The 23,108-nt window shown below is 46.5% G+C and overlaps 1 protein-coding gene across 1 annotated transcript in view; it reads left to right on the forward strand.

The window, feature by feature from the left end:
- The window catches only part of LLGL1 (LLGL1, scribble cell polarity complex component), a 56,228-nt gene extending 35,697 nt beyond the window's left edge, over positions 1-20,531 (forward strand). The window contains exons 12-24 of the mRNA XM_018569306.1: positions 139-206; positions 3,481-3,634; positions 5,699-5,803; positions 7,130-7,422; positions 9,561-9,714; positions 10,665-10,818; positions 16,130-16,413; positions 17,074-17,338; positions 18,467-18,581; positions 18,688-18,773; positions 19,425-19,548; positions 19,896-19,972; positions 20,348-20,531. Coding sequence (XP_018424808.1) covers positions 139-206; positions 3,481-3,634; positions 5,699-5,803; positions 7,130-7,422; positions 9,561-9,714; positions 10,665-10,818; positions 16,130-16,413; positions 17,074-17,338; positions 18,467-18,581; positions 18,688-18,773; positions 19,425-19,548; positions 19,896-19,971 — 1,878 coding nt within the window. The 3' untranslated portion in view covers position 19,972; positions 20,348-20,531. The remainder of the gene's footprint in view (positions 1-138; positions 207-3,480; positions 3,635-5,698; positions 5,804-7,129; positions 7,423-9,560; positions 9,715-10,664; positions 10,819-16,129; positions 16,414-17,073; positions 17,339-18,466; positions 18,582-18,687; positions 18,774-19,424; positions 19,549-19,895; positions 19,973-20,347) is intronic.
- Positions 20,532-23,108: the final 2,577 nt, after the last annotated feature.

Raw genomic sequence — 23,108 nt, forward strand, 5'->3', positions numbered from 1 at the left:
CATTATTGAAATGTGTGTGCCTATTATTTATTATTATATATTTTTTTATTATTATTACAACTTTATTCTTTTTAAATCGTTTTTTTTGGGGGGAAAAAAAAGGTTTAAAGATTTTGTACCATACTTTTTTGTCTCTAGAACTGGCCGATAGATGGTGGTAAAAGTTTTGCAGAGGAGCCGTTACAAAGAGGCCTTTTGCTGACCGGGTAAGTTTAGGATCCTCCTTGTGTTGCTACTCTCTCTCTCTCCTAGTCTGAGCTCTGCAGTACAGGGACTGATGCCAAGTAAAATTTGGTGCTTAAATTTACAAATCTATTTAATAATCTATTAATGAATACAGACCTGTTAATTTTATGTGCTTGGCATGCAGCTTCATCACAAAGCTTTTAATTGTGCAGAGCCTAAGCATTGCATCGTTAATGTAGACCTGCCACCAGTGGGGCTACTCCTGCACTGCAGGGGTTAAGTGCTCCTAGGGAGCTCAAAGTAGATATACTTGCCTAGTCCCTGGTCCCATGGCGGTGAGCGCTCACCTCTCTAAACTCAATGACCTCAGCGATCCTTAGAGGGGAGAAGAGGCTGTGGAAAATAGTCTAGCAGCCCAGAGGGACCGAGGATCAGGTGAGTATATCTATTTTATTTGAGCCCCCTAGACAAAAGGGGTACTTAACCTTTTATAGGGTGTGTGTGTGTGTGTGTGTGTGTGTGTGTGTGTGTTTTCTTAAAAAAACAAAAACCAATAGCTTGCTTCAGGACTATAAGGAGTCAGTCAGTTCTTCCTACACTTGACCACAGTAGCTGGACTTGCTGAGACCTGTGGTTCTTTTCTTTCTAAAGCACATCTGGGCTGATTTTGTTCACTTGCCCATAACAGCTGATCACATTTTTCCTTTCACTCTCTCCTATTGCATTGCAACACGTAAACAGGAAGACTTTGCTATAGGCAATCCATCAAAGATCCAGACCGGGGTCTTTGTCATTTTAGATCATGGGCCGTCTTGCTGTGTGTCTCTCCAGCTGCAGAGAATGAACGAGTCTTGTGTGGGCTCGGCATGTCTCCCTGTTTTAATTTGGCACCTGGGCCAGTAAAAACAGAACGGCGAGCGATGAGAAAATATGGAAAATACGATTTTCGGATTCAGGCAAACCCCAGGAGCCGGGAGTGGAGGGCTGGGAGGGCACAGTGGTGTCAGCAGGACTCCAGATGTGTGGAGGAGGAGAGGATAGGCCTGAGCTATGGACACTCCTTATAACAACAGTCAGCCGGTGTGTGAAAACTGAGTTCTCCTAACTTTCTAAACACTCTTGTCCAGCTTGTAATATGGAACATCAAATTAAAACGCCACTCCTGAGCTCCTCACATTACGTACCATATACTTAAAACTGATGTTTACAAATTACAGTGTAGTGCTTATATACAATAAATGTCACAACCACCATCTCTTATGACGATTCAAAGTGCAATACTTCCCACTAAATTAAATTCACAAAAGTATTGGACATTGCACTTTGGATGGTTATAAGCGATCCTGGTTGTGGCATTTATTGTATATTATAAGCGCTGCACTATATTTTTGTAAACATTGTAGTATGGAATGCTGATCCTTAGTATGACTGTTCTGATCCTTCCTGCACGCTGATCCTTAGTATGACTGCTCTGATCCTTCCTGCATCGTGAGCCTTGGTATGAATGCTCTGATCCTTCCTGCATCGTGAGCCTTGGTATGAATGCTCTGATCCTTCCTGCATCGTGAGCCTTGGTATGAATGCTCTGATCCTTCCTGCATCGTGAGCCTTGGTATGAATGCTCTGATCCTTCCTGCATCGTGAGCCTTGGTATGAATGCTCTGATCCTTCCTGCATCGTGAGCCTTGGTATGAATGCTCTGATCCTTCCTGCATCGTGAGCCTTGGTATGAATGCTCTGAGCCTTCCTGCATGCTGATCCTTAGTATGAATGCTCTGATCCTTCCTGCATCGTGAGCCTTGGTATGAATGCTTTGATCCTTCCTGCACGCTGATCCTTAGTATAAATGCTCTGATCCTTCCTGCATCGTGAGCCTTGGTATGAATGCTCTGATCCTTCCTGCATCGTGAGCCTTGGTATGAATGCTCTGATCCTTCCTGCATCGTGAGCCTTGGTATGAATGCTGTGAGCCTTCCTGCACCCTGAGCCTTGGTATGAATGCTCTGATCCTCCCTGCAGTGTATGTTGATCCTTTTGGTGAACACTCCACATAATCCTATACGGTTGTATTCTAACCATTGATATGAACACTCTGCCCCAATATGTGGTGTATGTGTTCTGCTCCACCCTCAGGCTCTGCTTGTTGTAGGGGGGTTGTGGATGCAGTGCATTGCAAAAAGTCCGGCTTGCTGCATCTTTGATATTCACTGGTATGAACAACCATGCCATGCCATGCTTGGACACGCGTATAGCTCTCCATCCATATGCAGCTCTTCTACATAGTATGAAAAACGTTTTCAAAGCCGGTTCTAACCCTTGTATACTATATCCACCAGAGACTAAAAAAAAAAGTGCCATGGCTAGGAATTATTTTAGAGTAAACGCGTTTGCCAGAAGTGCCAGAGCTGCAGCTGCTGATCTCTGCCTTAAGATAATTGACGACACTGTCTTCCCCCATTTAGGGCAAAGTGACTGTCTCATAGGCAAGTATACCTCTGTGGGGAGTGAAAAGTAGTTGGCTATCTAGACTTCCCTATTGCTTCTATGCATCCTTCCTCTAATGGAAAGGGGCTTCCAAGTATCGGAGAGCATGTGACTGTGCTTGGTTCTGAGCGCCCAAACGCTAGGCTTGAAGACTGTTGTGTATTGGGATGGCAGTGGATTGCAATGCACCCGGTTAAACCCCAACATTCTCCAACACCCGAGCTTAGCTGGAGTGGACTTATGCAGCAGGAAGGCATTTAGGGAATTTAACACTTCTAGAGTGTGCTAGAAGATGGAGACGTTTAGTGGTATGAGCCGCCATTCACTCACCAACGGAGAAGGTGACCGTGTCTCTGTAAGCTGACCCATTCACTGTAATGATTTCAGACATTATCCTTGAACAAACTGCAGATCAGGAATGTCCGTAAAAAGCCAGAATTCCTTATCTGCATATTCATTCCGGATCAGTGAATTCATATATTAAAGGAGTGTCGGCATTATGGGCAGCTAGCTTTTTTTTTTTTTTTGTTTCCTTCGCTGAGAATGCGACTGCTGCGGACTCCGTGATGTAAAAGTGCATTAGGAAGGAGTGTGAGTCTCATCTTGAATGAATGAGAAATGTATAAACTCGCTGGGTTTTCAACCGGAAGTATGTGTTATGGTCAATTGTTCAAATCAATACATCCAAATGAGTTTGTGCCGCATTATAGATTGCAATCATTGCACTAGAACCCTGGATTTATGCTGAATAAATATCTAATTCAAGCTTTGCATCTTTTGTAACCTTTTTTCCCCCCCCTAATTTGCCAGCCACGAAGATGGTACCGTCCGGTTCTGGGATGCCTCTGGGGTCGCCTTGCGGCCTCTTTACCGACTGTCGACCGCTGGTATCTTTCAAACTGACTGTGACCACAATGAAAGCATGCATCAAAGCTGTGAAGATGATTGGCCGCCTTTCCGCAAGGTATGCAGTTTTCTTTGGTGGTGGGGGCTGGTTACATGATTGTATGGGAATTGTCACCCTTATAATCATGCTGTCACTGCAAAGAAAAAGATTTAGTACTGACCTGTTCTGATGCTCGCCCATGACACAGACTTCTCCATCTTTAGGACTCTTCAGCATCTGGCACATTTCTAACAGTGTTAAATTCCTGATCCCTGCTCCACTCTGGTTTCTTCCACTGGTCCCTACATCATTATTGGATCCTTCAGTGATGTAGGGGGCTGGTGGATAAAACCACAGAGCTCAGCAGGGGGACACCAGAATCTGATACTCCTGGATGAGTCTGATGCAGAAGATTTTTCAGCACGGGTTAAGATGGTGACGTTTTGGCAGCAGGACAGGTGAGTGTTGCACAGTTTCTTTGCAGGGAGTTATAAAATCGCAACAGCCACTTTTAAAGGAGAGCTCTGTCTATATAACCTCTATTGGGTTCCCCATCCTCTTGTGATGCTTTTACTAAAGGCATGACCTTTTCTTATGTCCAAGTGGAGATTGTACCCCCACCAACCCCAGAAATGAATGCCCTCCTCTTGTCATCCAGCCGACAGAGCCTCTAGTGCACTGGTGTTCTTGCAATTCCCAGGTGACAGGGGATGCAGCTTATTTCTGGGAGAGTCTGGCCTTAATCTTGAATTGGGCAGACGTCAAGGCCCCCATGTACGACCTCAAATTAGGACCTAAGGGGGCTCCTTGGAAACACAAGGATTGCTTTAAAAACCATAACCGTAACTGGCAGCCACCACAGTGGTGTGCACTATTACCTTGGGAAAACCTTCGGCCTGGTCCATATTCTTTTTAGGCATATTGGCAATGGATGGCATTTGTAGTACACTGATTTACTCTACTTATTGTCTTGCTGTCCAAAGCCATTTCAATGCAAACCAATATATCTAGCCATGTACTGCTAAATCAGCCGTTTTGTTTCTGTAGCTCACTATATCACGAAGAGTTTGTGACGAGGCTGTAGCTTGAGGCCCTTTTATATGTTATGCCCAAACCTTGTCACTAGCTCCCAGTGATTTGGTGAATTTAATTTTTGATCCGTGTCTTCTCCTACTTCCTGTAAGTGACCGGTACTCTTTACAAAGTTTAGAATTGCTGCCGGTAAGTGACAGGTACTCTTTACAAACTTTTTAGCATTGCTGCCGGTAAGTAACGGGTACTCTTTACAAAATTAAGCAATTGATTTTGAAACGGGGAAACTAACCTTTGGAATGCAGTGCACTGTGTTCATGACTTCAGCTGGAGGAGCCGGGGGTGTTCAGCCAAAGATCTGCTCAGCACTTGGATAGGATCCGTACATCTCTTAATCCTGGCGTCCACAAGTCAAGCTTTGGCCTGTTCGGTATTGCAGCATCTGGTGTGCAGATTCCCCTATGGAGTCGGCTCCACCCTGTAACTTATTATTCACTATGGATCTTGTGCTGTCACTGTGTGCTCTGCACAGCCTCGATTTATGGCTCTTTGTTAGAATGTTGCTGTTCCATCGACTCTTCCAATTACCTCCTCCGCTTTGGCATGTTCTGTTATCCTCAGATGGGCAGTTTAGAGACTTGTAGATGTGTTACTTCATTCTTCCAGCTCCAAGTAACTTCCTTCATAACACGTGTGTAATATGAGGGTCAGCCCTAGGTGAAGGGTCTCTAGAGAGGCGCTGTGCTGTCAAACGTGACACTTTGGGTTTGAAACTGACTCGTTCACCGAGTAATGCAGGGAGCAAATTGCAGCCAAAGGGAAGTTGAATCCGCATTATGGTGGATGATCTTTTGACATGTGCAGGTAGGTACAGCATGCTTGCACATTATGGGAAAGGTGACAATGTCTCTTTAAGGTAACAGCTTCGTCCGACACTGCTGCTGCCTCTTTTTGCAGGTCTCCCAACACTTCTCTTTGGAGATAGATGCATAGATAGTGTTTTTATATACCCTCCTATCAGAAATGATTCATACACTATATGCATATTGCAACACTACATTTTTGTCCTTATGCATATCCTTTTTTTTTTTTTTTTCCTCTCCCCAACAGGTTGGTTGTTTCGACCCTTATAGCGATGACCCTCGGCTGGGCATCCAAAAAATCGCCCTCTGCAAGTACAGTGGCAAGATGATAGTGGCAGGAACTGCTGGACAGGTAAACGGACGCCTATGGCTTGCTCTATTAGCATATAGGAATTGTGCCATTACCCCCAGAAAACCAGAGCTGGTTGGTCTGATGTAACAATGTCAGATTGCAGCATTCACTATGCAGTTAGGTAGTTTGACATTGTATTGAACGTTGCAGTTCATTCTGTTCTCCACATCTGGCTTTTATATCTCCCCCACCCCCCACCCCCATTGGTTTCCCAGCAGCAGTTAGCAGTGTTCTCCTACAGCACACGAAGTCAGCTGTGTGGAGGAAAATTCTCCCCTTCCCATATTCTTGTCTCGCACATTCCTGCGTCTTTTATGATCCTGGAAGTTTTTTGCATGTGTCTTTGTGACTGCTATTAAATGTTCTTTTATCTACACCAAGTTATGTTACTATAGGCTCAATTCCCGAAGCATTACACAAGGATAAGGATCTGTATTAGGGATGCACCGATACCGGTTTTTCGGTATCAAGTCAGAGTACCGATGCCGGGCAGCAGGTAATGACATGCCGCTCGGCTTCCTGATTTCCCAGGAAGCTGGCTCTGTCCGGCTCGATGCTGATTGGCTTTTAAGCCCGCTTCCCAACCAATCAGAATGGGGCTGGTCGAACAGCCATGTGAATTTCCTGCGAGGGAAAGGGGTCTTGGACATGTTTTGCACCATTTGGAAATGTTAGTGTGGCTCGGCAGGGGAGGCGAATTGTGGAAATCAGCTCCCCCCCAGCCCGTGTCTGGTCAGATTGCCTGATATGGTATCATGTTCCTAGGATGGCTGATGGCTTCCCTCTCCGCTCTCATCCATTTCACTCTGCTGTGACTTGCGTGAGAGCAGCTGCAGCCGAGCCACCTTCCCAGCAGGTTGAGAAGGAGGAAAGAGGCAAAATGCCCAGCCAATCGGCATTGAACCAGCGATTCAGCCGGCTGGATGCTGATTGGCCAGGAGGCCGGCTTCCCGGTCAATCAGGAAGCTGGGAGGCGGATCATTACTCGCCGCCCGGCTTCCTGATTGCCTGGGAAGCCAGCTTCATGTTCCCCCCACGGCACTGCTGGTCAGAGGAAATCTTCCTCTGACCGGAAGTTCTGGTATCGGGGAAGGTATTTGAGCATTTTGGGCGAGCAAGAGTACTCGCATCGGTATCTGTGCATCCCTAATCTTTATTATCAGCCATGTGACTATAATTTTGAAATGTTATTGGACTTGGCTAAAAATAACTTATTTGAAATGAAGGATCCTTAGTCTGGTGTTTTTTTAGCTTTGTGAATTGAGCCGATGTGTGTTCTTTTTCTCATGATCTGTTTGACCTCTTTGTGTTTGCGGCCTCTTCTAGGTGCTGGTGATGGATCTGAGTGACGAGAAATCTGACCATATGATCAGCGTGGCGACCGTTGACCTCTTACAAGATCGGGAAGGTTTCACGTGGAAGGGCCACGACAGACTGATCCCGAGGAACGGCTCCCTGTTCTTCCCGCCAGGTTTCCAGACCACCTTGCTGGTGCAGTGTATGCCCCCTGCCGCCGTCACAGCCGTCGCCTTACACTCCGAGTGGAATTTGGTGGCTTGCGGCACCAGTCATGGCTTCGGGGTCTTTGACTATCATAAGAGGAGCCCGGTTCTGGCCAGGTGAATGATCTGAATGTTTCGGGGTTGGCTGGGTAACAATGATACAGGGGGCAAAGGCACCTGCTAATGCTTTGGGAGAGTGGTTCCTTTTGCATCAAAACTGGCTGCTGCCATTCACTTAAAGTGATTTGCTGCTCACTTTCTGTCCTGTTGAAAACGCAGGAAGTGAGGGAATATCTCCTTTTAAAGGAGAACTATGAGGGGGGGCGGGGGGGTGCTTTTCACTCACCTCATAGTTCTAGCCGACCTGTGACAATGAGACTGACACAGGTCGGCTCAGTAGATCGGGAAGTGAGCGAACACATACCGGCGTTCGCTCACCTCTCTAACCTGTCACGGCTCTCTGCCGTGAAAGGGGAGGGGCTGGATTCCCCCCTCCGATCCGCCAGCGCTGACTGGCGGAACGGAGGGGGCGGGTACAGCTGGCTCTGCCTCTAGATAGGCAGAGCCAGCTGTCACTCACGCAGCTGGGCGGATCCCGGCTACAGCTCGCGGTATACTGAGCTTAGGGTGACGGGAAGACGCTAGTTTGTGTCCTCACGTTACCCTAAGGAGAACTATGGGGAAAAGCCTTAACCCCCATAGTTCTCCTTTAACAAGGACACAAATGACAATGAGAACCTGACAGAAGTTCTAACCCTTCCCCACTCTTACCAGAGCCGTGTAAGTGCCTAGATTTGTCTTGGTATCATTCTTACAATCCCTTTTACAGCAGAGTTCAGCCTGGGAGAGGGAGAAGCAGCACAGGGAGCCGGTCAGTTGTGCATGTGCTAACAAGGAGCATGCTGATAGGTGGAAGCAGAGTAACCAAGATGAGCTCATCAATCTGCTGCTTCTCCTTTCACTGTCCAGTCTCAGGCTGGAGAAGGGCCAAGATCTGTAAGTGTTGCTTAACTGCAGCAGAGAAGAAATCTGGTCTCCTGCCCTGCCAGACAGGGCTGTGTAAATGTCAAAACTGGATGGGCAGAAATACAAACCAGTAAAACAACCACAATATATGTCTTCCATCTGTATTTAGCTTTTAGTCTAGAATTCAACTGTAGTCCCGATAAAATGTGCGGGTGATTGTAATTGGGCTGTTGGCGTCTATATGCTTCTGCAGGACAAGCACTGCGGTGTCTGTATTGGCATCATGACCGATGTTGTATGTCGAGTACGGTGTCTATAGTGTATCCATTTGTAGAAAACCGCACATGCGGCTGGCTATATTAGATGGCAGAGGTCTGTGCCTCAGCCTCTCTTCTTCCTCATTAAAAATGTATTGAGTGATGTCTTGGTACCAGAGTTGGTCCCGGAGGTACGGCTACATGCTGTATCTTGATCTGCCGAGTGGTTTGCCAGGGGCAATACTTGGGGCCAGTCTGTTGTCCTGCATTCACACTTGTGAAGAAGAATCATTGCTGCTCCTTCACTTTCTCCTGTCTTCGGCCCTGGGTGGGGTGGTGACCTACCTGTGTTGCCAGGCAGGGGTAACAGTCCCCGTGCCAGCTCATACTCTACTAATGGCGCCAGGCTGCCTGCTGAGCACTAATAGTGGAGTCATTTTTTTCTCTTGGAGTCTAATCTATCCTTGGAGTCTGTCAGGTGTGGCTGGACCCTTTCGGCTGAGGTTTTATTTAAGACTATATGACCAAAGTCAGCCAGTTTTTTGTTTTCTTCCTGACTCTGATCACAAGCCACAAGCGCTCTTCTGCGGCCTCCCCTGAGGGTCTTTAGGCTCATTCTGGAGCTCAAAACTCTGACAGGGTTATTCACAAAAGGGTGAAGAGTTTGGAGGAGGCCGGAGAAGTGAACACTCTAGGACAACATTGAGCTGAATTGGAGAATTTTTCCAGTTCAGCTTTGTTGGCCTAGATTGTTCACTTCTCCGGCCTTCTCCAAACTCTTCACCCTTCTGTGAATATCCCTGTGAATGTTTCAGATCCAGGAATTCCGCATGAACTCTACCAAAACGATCTTCGCCTCCCTTCACAAGGGAGACTTTTCTGGCTTTTTTTTTTTTTTTTCTACCTTATGTGACCCATGGAATGTTGCCGGTAGTTTGTTCGTTCATGTAACGTTCGGTTTATGTGTGGTCGTCCTTTTAATGCCCTTATTGCCTGCCTTTTGCCTTTATATGTCCTGTGCTCTCATTCCAGGTGCACCCTTCACCCCAACGATTCCCTGGCCATGGAGGGTCCCCTGTCCCGGGTGAAATCTCTGAAGAAGTCTCTCCGCCAGTCTTTCAGGCGAATCAGAAAGAGCCGGGTGTCTGGGAAGAAAAGGCCGAACACAGCGAGCCCCAATAGCCGGGTGGGTAATGTGCAAGTTTTTGTGAGCACTTTTTTTTCCGGAAGGAAACACGTTTGGAGCTGTTACCATACAACACTTGGATCCTGGGATCAGTTCCCATAGACCAGTGGTTCTCAACCTGTGTAATCTCAGGACCCACGTTTGTCCTTGGATATTAAGTCACGACCCAAGTCACACCACATTGGAGCGCACGGCATTGCGGTACCGCGTGTTCCGGTGTGGGCAATCAAACTGTTGGCAGTAGGTGAGTTTGGGGTGCCATTCAAATGAACAGGGGGCTGCTGTGCTGTGGCGGAGCTCCATCCATATGTGCATTGCTTGTACATCTCCCTTGAGCGCCCTGTAGAGGTGCCGGGAGCCAGAATGTGACATTACTCCGGTCCAGGCATCTCTACAGGGCACCCGAGGGAGTTGTAAGCAATGCAGCTATTGATGGAGCCCCCTTGCAGCCATACCTCCACCCCACCTCAAGCTGAGACTCTGCACCGGGCAGCATATTTTGAATGGCTGCTTGGTGCAAGAACTGACAGTGCTGTGCAAGGGGGAGGCTGAGGAACTCCTCACCTAGCGTAGTGGAGGGCACACAGGATCGTGACCCACTTTTGGGTCACTGCCCACCAGTTGAGAACCACGGGCATAGACTATGTCTGTATTGTGGTATATTTGTTCCCCCTCCTTCCAAAAAAGCAGCCTAGAGGATGCATCCAAGGACCCCAGTGCAAACAGTGAACAAAGATTAAACAGCCCTGTGTAGAGCAGTATTGCCATGTGATGGGGGAGAGGTTGCATACCTTCGGAGAATTGGTTACATGGATCACAAACCTTTTTTTTTCTGTTGCATGAACTTGAGCATTTGATTGCTTGCTGCAGGCAATTGGTGTTCTTATCAGCGGGGTCTGTAGTGCAGGGGGGTGCTGCCACCTAGTGTTCACTTTGTTTTCTACCATCAGCTACAAGAGGCCAATGCCCATCTGGCCGAGCAGGTTGGCCCACATGACCTGGAGATGACCCCGGTGCAGAGGAGAATTGAGCCACGGTCTGCCGACGATTCGCTGTCTGGTGTTGTGCGCTGCCTGTACTTCGCTGACACGTTTTTACGGGATGGTATGAACCCCTTTCCCTACAATAATGTATAAGTAGCCTGTTCAGTGTAAAGGTTTTGTGTGTGTTTTGTAATTGCATTGTGCACATGGCAGCAGCCATAGTTGAGTGATGCATTTTAAAGGTATAAAAAAAGGTAGGCAGAAGGCTTAGGGGTAGTCACAAGTATTGTGCGGGGTCTCCTTGTCGCTGGCTTACTATGCCTTTTACTGCGCGGGATCTGTGGGAGGGCAGCAGGGCAATGCTTCCCCATGTCAGAGCTGCCCCGCCAATGACTGCTGATATGATGCCTGTAGGAGTTATCAAGCAGGAGAAGGGGAGGAAGCACCAAGTCACAGCATTAATGAAGCAGGGAGATCCTTGTACTGCACGTCCTCGGGTACAGCTTTCCCTCCAGCAAGGAGAAGTGTGAGCAGCACATTAATGACCAAATCTTACTCCTAATCTGGGGAGACTAGCAGTGAGGGAGCAGTGCCTTAGATCTCGCACTGCAGGTATACAGCTACGAGGATACAAGAGTGCCCAGGCACGGGGACTGCTCTGCTATTTTTGTGGAGGATTTCAAGACAAAAGATAAAGCTTTAAGAATTCTGCTGGGGCACAATCTTTCTGTATACAGGAAACTCCCAGTTATCCGGCGTCCACAGGGGTTGGTAGATTCCGAATAAATGTTTCTGGTTGCTTATGAGTTAGACCCATTTTTAAATAGTAACTCTTGGCATACCCTGTACTATACCCCATACTATATCATACCACCATACCATAACAAACTCTGTATTGACTTCATATTAATATTGAAATACAGTAATACCTTGGTTTACAAGTAACTTGGTTTGAGAGCGTTTTGCAAGACAAGCAAACATTTCTGAAAAATGTTGCCTTGATATACAAGCAAATGTCTTGCAATAAGAGCAAAATTTTGTAGAAAAGCGCCACCCGAATAAGGCTGTAGCAGTGCGAGCGATGAATCTGTTTAACGACAATGCAATGTCACATTGGATAGATTCCTTGTTAAGGTTTCGCAAAATGAAAAATATTCCATTGAGTCAAGAGATAGCAGTGATTCCGTTAGTGATAGTGAAAGTCGTCCTGCACAATAATCCTCCTCTCTCTTGTCCCCCTCACACCAGCCACGAAGGTACTGGTAATTGGTTTATTTTTCTTTATATTTTATACAGTATTATATTGCAGTACAGTATTGTAATCATTTTATATGAATATTTTTGGGTTGTGGAACGAATCATCTGAATTTCCATTATTTCCTATGGGGAAATTCGCTTTGATATACAAGCGCTTTGGATTACAAGCATGCTTCCGGAACGAATTATGCTCTTAAACCAAGGTATTACTGTAAAAGGAAATTAAGACAAATAGACGCACAATCATTTCCAGGATCATGCATGCCACAGATCAACAAAACAGTACTCGGGATTATTTTTTCTTTCTGGTTAGGTGAGAGTTCTGGTTAGTTGAATACCGGATAACTGAGTTTACTGTATAAGGTTTGACCTGTGTGTGTTCATCCCCCCCCCCCACCCCCTTCAAAATGTGGAGATTCTAACCAATATCACTTGATATGCCTGAAGTGAAGCTTAAGGTCTCGCGCATATGCAATACGCCTAGGTGTGAACGCCTGTCGCACGTTTTTACCGCAATTTGCGGTAAAAAGTCGCGTGACAAACGCGCGTTTCCGAAGGCTACTTGGCTGTATCCCAATGGAAACGCGCAACAAACGGGCCCAAAGTAGTACCTGTACCTTTTCAGGCGTGGGCCGTTTGGTAGCGCGTTAGGGACGGGCGGAAATACGCCAAGGTGGGAACGAGACCATTGAATACAATGGGATTTATATTTTTGAGCGTTCGTCGAGCGTAGAACGCGCTACAAAACGTTCAGGTGTGAACGAAGGCTAAAGTAGAATTAAACACTTTCTTTTTGCATATGTCTACGGCTAGCAAGCAATAGATCTATGCAGAAACGTTTAAAAAAAATGTTACCAAATAGGAAATTGCTTACTTGTGTCTACGCCGCTCGCTCCCATCTGAAGATTCTCGAGCGGCTGTGAAGGATCATGGGGCGGACGCATGTGCAGTAGAGATCTTCGGCTGGGAGAAGAGGAGAGACGCAGGGTAAGTCAATGCACGCAGCCAGGTGCGTGCATGTTGGACAAACACCATGGGACAGGAAGAGGGAGGAGTCAGCGCTGGATCAGAGACCGGCACCAGCACTGGAGGGACTCCTGAAAACTACAGGAAAGAAGATGATCCGATCAAGAGGCATCATTTAGGGTATGTCCTTACACCAGCATATGGGGGGGGGGGATTGAGACAATGTCACCTTAATGAATATTTTTCTTATGTGGCAGACAACCTTGTGAATGACATTATGAGCGGGATGTGTCATATTTGTACGACGTAGTACACAATGATTGAGTGCATCTGCATGAAACACATTTCCGGCTCTGCTGGTTTTCCACATGTTTTGAATAAATACATAAAAAGCAGCTCGATGAATGAATGTGGCTTTCCATTTATATGAGCATGAAACCTAGATACGGGGCCACCAGTGACTCTGACCGGTCTAGTCCTGGTACACTGTCACTGTAAGATGCAGTACACTGCATCTTATTCTTACAGCTTTCCAAACCTGACCGCGTACTTGGTGCAGATGAACAATAATGTTGTTCTTGCATCCCCAGCATATATCCCAGTACAGCTCCAGTTCTCCCAGTGCCACATCCGTCACAGCCCAGTTATTTGTCACTGGACCTTCTACAACAATGATTTAATAAGTCCAACTGCTGTTACCTGTACTGTTTATACCTTGTGGGATGGGGCAGGGGAGCAAATACAGCTGGGAAGAGCTCACCACTTTACTCCGCACAAAAAGACACACGGTCATTCAACCAACTCCCCAAAATATCAGTTTAGGTGTGCTGATTTATATGAAGGGTGGGGGATTCATGAATCCCTCATCACGTCCCAGCCTCTATAATCTTAAAGGAAACTACAGTGCACATTGGGGTCTAGTTATAAAAAATGTTCATCGCTTATTCATCCAGTGAAACTACATGCACATTCCTGCTGTAAAAATTCACCAGCCGCTGTGAGAGGCAAAAACGAATGTTCTTGGTGTAATTCCTCTTCTGGTCAAATGTTCTTCAATAGGTAAATTCATAAAACACACAGGTAATGGGGAGAATGCCGCATTATGGCCGCTGGATGGATCTGAGGATCATCGGAAATCCATGTTAGGAGATGCAATTTAAGAGAACAATGGAGGGAATGAGCATATAAATGTAACCATTGATCCTGTCGGGTAGCAGTTGTTTCAATGTAAGAAAATGAGAAATGATTGCTATCCCTGTAGTATCAATGCTTACATGTATATGCTCATTACCTTCAGCGTTCTTTTTGTATCTTGTTGCTAACATGTATTTATTTCCCATGATCCTCTGCTCCATCTAATGGCCATGATGCTGCATTTATTTCCCATGATCCTCAGCTCCATCTAATGGCCATGATGTGATATTTATTTCCCATGATACTCGGCTCCATCTAATGGCCATGATGCGGGATTTATTTCCCATGATCCTCGGCTCCATCTAGTGGCCATGATGTGATATTTATTTCCCATGATCCTCGGCTCCATCTAGTGGCTATGATGCGGGATTTATTTCCCATGATCCTCGGCTCCATCTAGTGGCCATGATGCTGCATTTATTTCCCATGATACTCGGCTCCATCTAATGGCCATGATGCGGGATTTATTTCCCATGATCCTCGGCTCCATCTAATGGCTATGATGCTGGATTTATTTCCCATGATCCTCGGCTCCATCTAGTGGCCATGATGCTGTATTTATTTCCCATGATACTCGGCTCCATCTAATGGCCATGATGCGGGATTTATTTCCCATGATCCTCGGCTCCATCTAGTGGCCATGATGCTGCATTTATTTCCCATGATACTCGGCTCCATCTAATGGCCATGATGCAGTATTTATTTCCCATGATCCTCGGCTCCATCTAATGGCTATGATGCGGGATTTATTTCCCATGATCCTCGGCTCCATCTAGTGGCTATGATGCTGCATTTATTTCCCATGATCCTCAGCTCCATCTAATGGCCATGATGTGATATTTATTTCCTATGATCCTCGGCTCCATCTAATGGCCATGATGCAGTATTTATTTCCCATGATCCTCGGCTCCATCTAATGGCCATGATGTGATATTTATTTCCCATGATCCTCGGCTCCATCTAATGGCCATGATGTGATATTTATTTCCCATGATCCTCGGCTCCATCTAATGGCTATGATGCGGGATTTATTTCCCATGATCCTCGGCTCCATCTAATGGCCATGATGCGGGATTTATTTCCCATGATCCTCGGCTCCATCTAGTGGCCATGATGTGATATTTATTTCCCATGATCCTCGGCTCCATCTAGTGGCCATGATGTGATATTTATTTCCCATGATCCTCGGCTCCATCTAGTGGCCATGTTGCGGTATTTTCCCCATTCACTGTGTTCTTTATGAATATACCTATTGAAAAGCATTTGACCAGAAGAGAAATTACACTGAGAACATTTGTTTTTTGCCCCTTTCTCACAACGGCTGGTTAACTCACACAGGATGAATGCACATGGGGGTTTCACTGAGCAAACACGCTTTGCAATTTTTTTATAAATGGACCCCATTGAGTTAGTACAAGCATCTAAAATATGAAGCTTGCATTCAAAATGACCATCTGATAAAAAGATGTTCTAAGTGTGTGGATTTTTAGGGTCTCCATCTGTGGTTGTGCAATTGGCATTTCTACTGTGATTGCCGTGATAAAAGATAAACCTCAGGAGGAGTCTGATTTCCGGATGAAAAGGACGGATCGGAAAGCAGTAAGAGAGGAACATTAACAGGGTTAGTCACTAAAGGGTGAAGAGTTTGGAGAAGGCTGGAGAAGGGAACAATCTAGGACAACATAGCTGAACCGGAAAGTGAGCTGAATGGGAGAATTTTTCCAGTTCAGCTATGTTGTCCTAGATTGTTCCCTTTTCCGGCCTTCTCCAAACTCTTCACCCTTTAGTGAATAGACCTGTAAATGACTGATACTGGGAAAGCGCTTGTATTAATGATGTAGCCGTCTTCGGTAAAGCAAATCTGTGCTAAAAGCCATTTAAAGCTCTACTTTTTTCTAAGTGAATATGCAAAAAGGTCGTTCGTAAAAAAGGTATTTTTGTCTGTAGAGATTTGATGTGAGTTTGTGTCTGAAGCGGTATTCCGTAGCCCCCTTACCTTGTCTCTCTCCTTGCAGCTGGCCACCACGGGCCCACCATGTGGGCCGGCACAAACTCTGGCTCTGTCTTCGCCTATGCCTTGGAAGTCCCTTCGCGGGAGAAGTTCTCGGAACGCTCGACAGAGGCCGTGCTGGGCAAAGAAATTCAGCTTATGCATCGGGCCCCTGTGGTCTCTATAGCGGTCCTGGACGGACGGGGCAACCCTCTCCCAGAACCCTTTGAGGTGTCACGTGACCTGGCTAAAGCACCCGACATGCAGGGAACACACTCTGTGCTGATTGCTTCGGAGGAGCAGTTTAAGGTACTAGTCCATACACAGGGGGATATTTGAACACTTGATGGAGTTTGGGGGGGGGGGACCACAGATGTAAGGAGGCCGTTTACTTCTGACCTGCAATCTTTATTTATGGGCAATACAATTGTCACTGCCTGCATTATTCTTGTCCTTATTATTCATTCCTGATTATTACTGTGAATAATTGTTGCTTCGAGGAAGGTTAGGTGTTATTTTGCCCCGGGTGTCACATAGGCTAGGCATGCCATTGTTCCAGCATATCTGTTAAAAGCTAAACTGTCAGTCCTGGGTGGATTGGTGCTTTAAGCGATGAGCTGAAAGAACTGCCGTGTGGAATCTGTTCCTGGAATGAATGGAATCCGGAATTTTCTTCTTCATACTTCAGAGCTTTTAAGGGCCCCCAAGAATTCCTGGATTGATGGTATAAATTCTGCGTGAGCAGGTTATCCATGGTCCTCTCCTCTCTGTGCCTACAGCTGTCTAGTCTGCTGCTATTGCAGAACACTGTACCTCATAGAGATTCAAAAAATCTGCATAGAGTCATGTGACAAGTAGCTGGAGTTCTCCATTTGTGTGTATGTAGTACCGGACTACACCAATAAGATAATCTGCAGAGTTTTACAGAACGTCTTTGTGGAGTCGAGCATTTTTGTTTTGTCTTTCCAGGTTTTTGCTTTGCCCAAGGTTGGTGCCAAAACCAAATTCAAGCTGACCGCCCACGAAGGCTGCCGAGTGAGGAAAGTGGCACTTGTGAACTTCACCAGCACCGCATCTGATGATTACTCAGAAAACTGCCTGGCGTGCCTTACCAACCTGGGGGACATCCATGTGTTCAGTGTTCCCGGACTGCGACCGCAGGTGCGCTACGACTGCATTCGCAAGGAGGACATCAGCGGCATTGCATCATGTGTGTTCACCAAGTATGGACAAGGTAAGACTAATGGAAATCCCAGAACAATGGCGCGCGGACAGATGGGGGCGAAGGGTTCCTGAACAACCGCAGAATTAACATTTAGCATGCCTTGGTTCTGAGACCTTTCCCTTCCTTTAAACTAAAAATCCGGGCAAGGTCTTGGGGAAGGCATGCTAACACTTAAAGGTTGGGCAAAGTCTTGGAACAAAGACCTATTACCACTTGAAGGACAGGGAGGGTCTCGGAGCAAAGTACGAACACTAGAAGGACACGTAGGGTCATGACATTTTGGTGATGAGGTGATTCTGGAACAAAGGTACTCTGCCATTGCTCCGAAACAAACACTCCTTTTTCTTGAAGTGTCAGTGATATTCGGAAGTCTAGGAAGAGTGGCACAGTGACTCTTAAAGAAAGGAGAGGGTCTTGGAACAGGTGCACACTGACGAAGAAAGGGGAATGTCTTGGAATAGGGGCGCACTGACCCTTGAAAGAAGGAGAGGGTCTCGGAATAGGGGAACACTGACCCTTGAAGGAAGGAGAGGGTCTCGGAATAGGGGCACACTGACCCATGAAGGAAAGAGGGTCTCGGAATAGGGGCACACTGACCCTTGAAGGAAAGAGGGTCTCGGAACAGGGGCACACTGACCCATGAAGGAAAGAGGGTCTCGGAATAGGGGCACACTGACCCTTGAAGGAAAGAGGGTCTCGGAACAGGGGCACACTGACCCATGAAGGAAAGAGGGTCTCGGAATAGGGGCACACTGACCCTTGAAGGAAAGAGGGTCTCGGAATAGGGGCATACTGACCCTTGACGGAAGGAGAGGGTCTCGGAACAGGGGCACACTGACCCTTGAAGGAAGGAGAGGGTCGCGGAACAGGGGCACACTGACCCTTGAAGGAAAGAGGGTCTCGGAACAGGGGCACACTGACACTTGAATCAAGGGGAGGGTTTCGGAACAGGGTCACACTACCTTGTTCTCAGTATAATGTTTGAGTAAGAAGACAACACAATCCTTTCCTACATTTGTACTGTACATCCCGGAGTTGTAATATGTATATAATAACAATGTCCATATACAATGGAATATATAAAAATACAAACCCTAATAAACACTGAAATACTTTTTTATATTTCTCCTCCTGCAGGGTTTTATCTCATCTCCCCCTCAGAATTTGAACGGTTCTCCCTCAGTGCCAAGAACATAACCGAGCCGCTGTGTCTGGTGGAGTTCGATAGGCCCCATGATCCTGCGTATCTCAGGTGAGGGGATTGTATCCCGTAGAGACATCCTGCGTCACATTTGTTACAATACTTGTGATCTCTCGTTATGTCCTCCGACACTCATCGTACTTACTATGTATCTTAGCAATAAAGACACTTCAGCCAAAACCAACCAAGCCAACGGCACCCACATCCCCCGAGAGTGTGACGGCACCCAGCTGCTGCCTGACGGTAAGGGGAGGGCATCGCTCTGCTGTTGTACAGAATGGGGATTATTGTATTGCCGCGTTAGGAGTCCGCTATAAAACTGACCGATGGAAGTTCTGTCCTTGTAGCCCACAGCAACGGCAGAACTAAAGTACAAAATGGACTCATTTCCTCTCGAGCTGTAAAATTCCCTTTTACCATTCACAAATCTAAAGGAGAAGATGGGTGGACTATGAGAAATTCAAACGATAACAACGGACTCACCATTTTGGCGATAATGGTCAAAGAGGGCATTTCATCCATTTGAAGAGGGATTCTCTCACTTCCTGCTGTCTACAGGACGGGAAGTGCAAGGAAATCTACCCCCCCCCCCAAGTGGGACACAGATGGCCACTAAAAGTAGGGCGGATGTAAGACAACAGAGACGTCTTCCTTTAGAGATGTCTACGCTTGAGGCCCAGTTGTCCCTGTAGTTGTATGCTGTATATCAGACTGCCCGTGTGTGGAGGGAGGAGGGGGACAATAGGTGCCCCTCCACAGCCAATCACATTGCAGCTGGTTTTCGTCCCATGTTGTCTGTACAAGTAAATGATTCTGATTGGTTGATGTGGGTGATATAGGATACTGCATATTATTTATACATAATAAAGAGACTATCCTCCTCTCTTCTTGCAGGAAATACATGTGAGCACACAGCGGCCTTTTCACCCAACGCCCTGGACTCTCCTCTCAACAGTACGGACACTACGCTGGACACAACCGGGGACATCACAGTGGAGGACGTCCGGGACATGCTGGGGTGAGCAGACCACAATGGCACACCATTTAAGAGTGACCTGTTTTGTCTGCGTTTGATGCTCTTCATGAGGGAGTTATGAAAAATAAAAGTGGGAATTAATCCTTTAAATGTACTTTGTTACTGGGACTTGGTATCCCCTGATTTCATAGTGCCAGCCATTGTGAATGCCGATTACTGACCAATCAAGGGGTCTGGACAGTGATGAGGCTTGGCGTTCAGGGGCCACTTTGGACAATGATGAGGCTTGGCGTTCAGGGGCCACTTTGGACAATGATGAGGCTTGGCGGTCAGGGGCCACTTTGTCGTATATCACTTCTCCGAGTCACTGTATAAATCCTTCATTCTAGATCAAATGAAGAATCCGAGAAAAATATGAAGAATTCGGCAGACGAGCCTCGATTGCCTGAGATCCTGATCAAATAGGGTAGGTGGCTTTATAGTTCTCATGCATTGTATAAAGGGGAAAATAGGTTTTGCCAATTGCGTGTTCTTTCTACGTTCTAGTGCAGGGGCAGGAAAACTCTGGCCCCCCAGCTGTGAGGAAACCTATAACTTCCATGTCTCTGACTCTCTGAGTCATGCCTATGGCTGTCAGTCTTGCACTGCCTCATGGGATTTGTAGTTCTGCAGCAGCTGGAGGGCCGGAGTTTGCCTACCCCTGTTCTATTGATCCCAAGGCCTTAGCACTAGACTTTGTGTTGTGACTTGTAGCGCCATCTGGTGGCAGAACATGGAAGAGCTTCAGACCATTTCTTCTGGTGATGTATAAAACCCGTTTCTTTCTTTCCCCCTCTGTCAGGCTTGGCCTCGGTGGAGCCTCTGTTCACATTTCTTTTCACATGACTGTTTCTGAGCGATGCCATAAATAAACTACAAAACTCATTCCTGCCACCGAAGAATATGAGGCGACTGATGATCCATTCACATCTGGCTCCCCTAGTATTCAGCACATTGACGACAACCAACAAAGAAGCCTTCACATCCTCCAATGACCTCCCTCCTGATCCCCAATTTTGTCTGAGGAAGGACATGACTGCTTTCTTCACAGCGTGGATCCATACCAACCCTTGACTTCTGAATGACCGCTAACGTTACATTAAGAGGGTTCACCTTACTGCATGAATATGACATTTTTGCATCCCTGCATACAACGTTGTCACCAGAGTGGAGCCAGACCCGAAAATTGGATGGGAGGGGAGAACTGGTCTACACCCCCAAAAATTGGATGGGAGGGGGGAACTGGTCTACACCCCCAAAAATTGGATTGGATGGGAGGGGAGAACTGGTCTACACCCCTTGTTTGCATCTAAATGGACTGTGTGTTCCTTCCCTGTTGCTGGAGAAGACCAACGTAACATTTCATGACTGGACGATACGACAGTATTTTAGAGGCTGTGTGAGATTTTTAATTCTCCTCCTCGTCGCTGATCCCCCCTTTTTGCGTCTCTAGATTGACGCCACGGTCCCTGGCTGCCGGGCCGAAGCCGCTTTGGATTTACAACTTTGTGTACTGTCCATTTTTTTTTTTTTTCCCCTTTCCTCTTATTAGGATTTGCTGCTCTGGACTCCGCTATCTTTTAAAAGTAAAATTTTTATATATATATATATATTCTCTTGCACAATTTACTGGTTTCCTGCTTCTGATGCTAAAGCGTTTCAAGGGCCTCTTACTCAGCAATAACCTGCTTGTTTGATGGCAGCATGTAAAGGGAGCCTGCTTATATCCCTCGGAACATTCTCCCCCCATCGCCACACTTTTCAGCGACCAAAGTCTGATCAGATTCCGGCTGTGACATCACCGTGAATGTGAATTTTATAGCCCGCGCGTTACTGGGCCGACCGTAGAACCGCTAAAGCGGCGGACTGCGAATTGTACACGACTGTGAGTTATGGATCCCTGCAGCATTTCGGGGGTGGAACTGAACTTTTCTCTCTGATCATTGCGTGACTTAGATCTATTTTTATATGCCTTGCCTTGCATTTCTGAGGCGATTTTTGGTACTGCTTTTTTCTGTGAATCTTCTACAGTTTCTATTAAGGGGAAGGTAGAGCGCGAGACGAGGAAGGCCGCGCACGGCTCTCGCGGTGTTACGGATGAGAAGTGCCGGAGAGCCGAAGAAGATTTTGCTAACCATATTATTGTCACGGACAAGATTATCTTTAAATGATCCAGTTTACATGGATTTTATTTTTCGGTTTAGTTTGTAATCTTATTTCATTTTTTTTGTTTAGATATAAAAAGTGTTTTATTAAAAAAATAAAGATAATTTGCCTGTTTTTTCTTCATTGAAATTGTGTTATCGGAAGCAAAGGTGAGAGAGACTCTGGTTCCTGTGGCTTCCAGCAAACTCTTGCAACATATAAAGATCCAATCGGATGGCAGCTGTAGTTGGCCTGTGGTAAGATAAAGACTTGTGATTGGCTGAGTTGGGGGTGGTTGCTCCATACATTGCGCCCTCATTGTTTCAAAGGAACACTTGTGTGGAGTCCATCGTGGAACAGCAAAATACTCGTTCCAGGTCTGTGATTAAAATTAGAAGAAGCCCAAATCTAGCTAAAACCTCTTTTTTATTTAACATTGGTATAGGGCAGGCAACCTTGGCTCTCCAGCTGTGCTGAAACTACAAATCCCATCATGCTTCTGCCTCTGGGAGTCATGCCTGTGGCTTGTGGATTTGTAGTTTCAGCACAGCTGGAGAGCCAAGGTTGCCTACCCCTGGGTGTGTGGAAGTGGTTAGAACATCTGCTGGGTTTTAAATGCTGTGCTGTGATGCTTGTCACCAGGACAGGAAGTGAGGACCGATCTCCCTGTATGAAGTCACAGACCAGAGTAAAGGGTACCGATTACAGGTGTCAATAGGAGCCTATTCAGGGCAGAATGATGGTTCTGCCTCATAAGCCACCCTCCCCCTTTTCATTGATCAAGTCCGAGCTTACCTGGGTGGATCACATCTGTGCAAACTGGATCTCCATCCTTTTCATGTGACTGTATTTGGGCCTTGTGCGTAAGAAGTGCTATGTGTGCAGTATCGGGGGGGGGGGAAACGTCTGGTCGGCCCCCGCAAGCGCCGCTGAAAGGTAAAGTGGCCGAGTGGACTTTGCTTTTCTGTGAGTGACTGCTGGAACAAGATGGGTTTGGCTGGTGTGACCCGGATTCAGATTGAAGCATCACTGAGCCAATGTTTTATATTCCTTATGAAGTCTGTCATTGAAAACGACCAAAAACATGAAAGTGAAGTGCAAATTTATTAAAATATAAAGTTCATACAGTAAATCCTCCCTCAAGTCTGGGCCCATGGGGTACATCAGTGGTTGTGCACTTATGGGGGGGGGGAAGAGAAATATATATCATCTCCCCCTGATGACATTTATGAGATTGTTAAATAGAAATGATGAACTAGCACAGAAAAGTCAGACGGTGGACCCCATAGAACATGTGAACCACATTAGCCATAGTAACCAATGAAAATACATCCTGCACTTGGCTAACGTCACTCAAGCGGATTCTGATTTGTTGCTATGGGTTACTGCACTTTGCTTTGCCCCCCCCCCCCCCCAGC

This window comes from Nanorana parkeri, unplaced genomic scaffold, assembly GCF_000935625.1.
Source record: "Nanorana parkeri isolate BGI_ZX_2015 unplaced genomic scaffold, ASM93562v1 scaffold1320, whole genome shotgun sequence".
Classification (NCBI taxonomy): Eukaryota; Metazoa; Chordata; class Amphibia; order Anura; family Dicroglossidae; genus Nanorana; species Nanorana parkeri.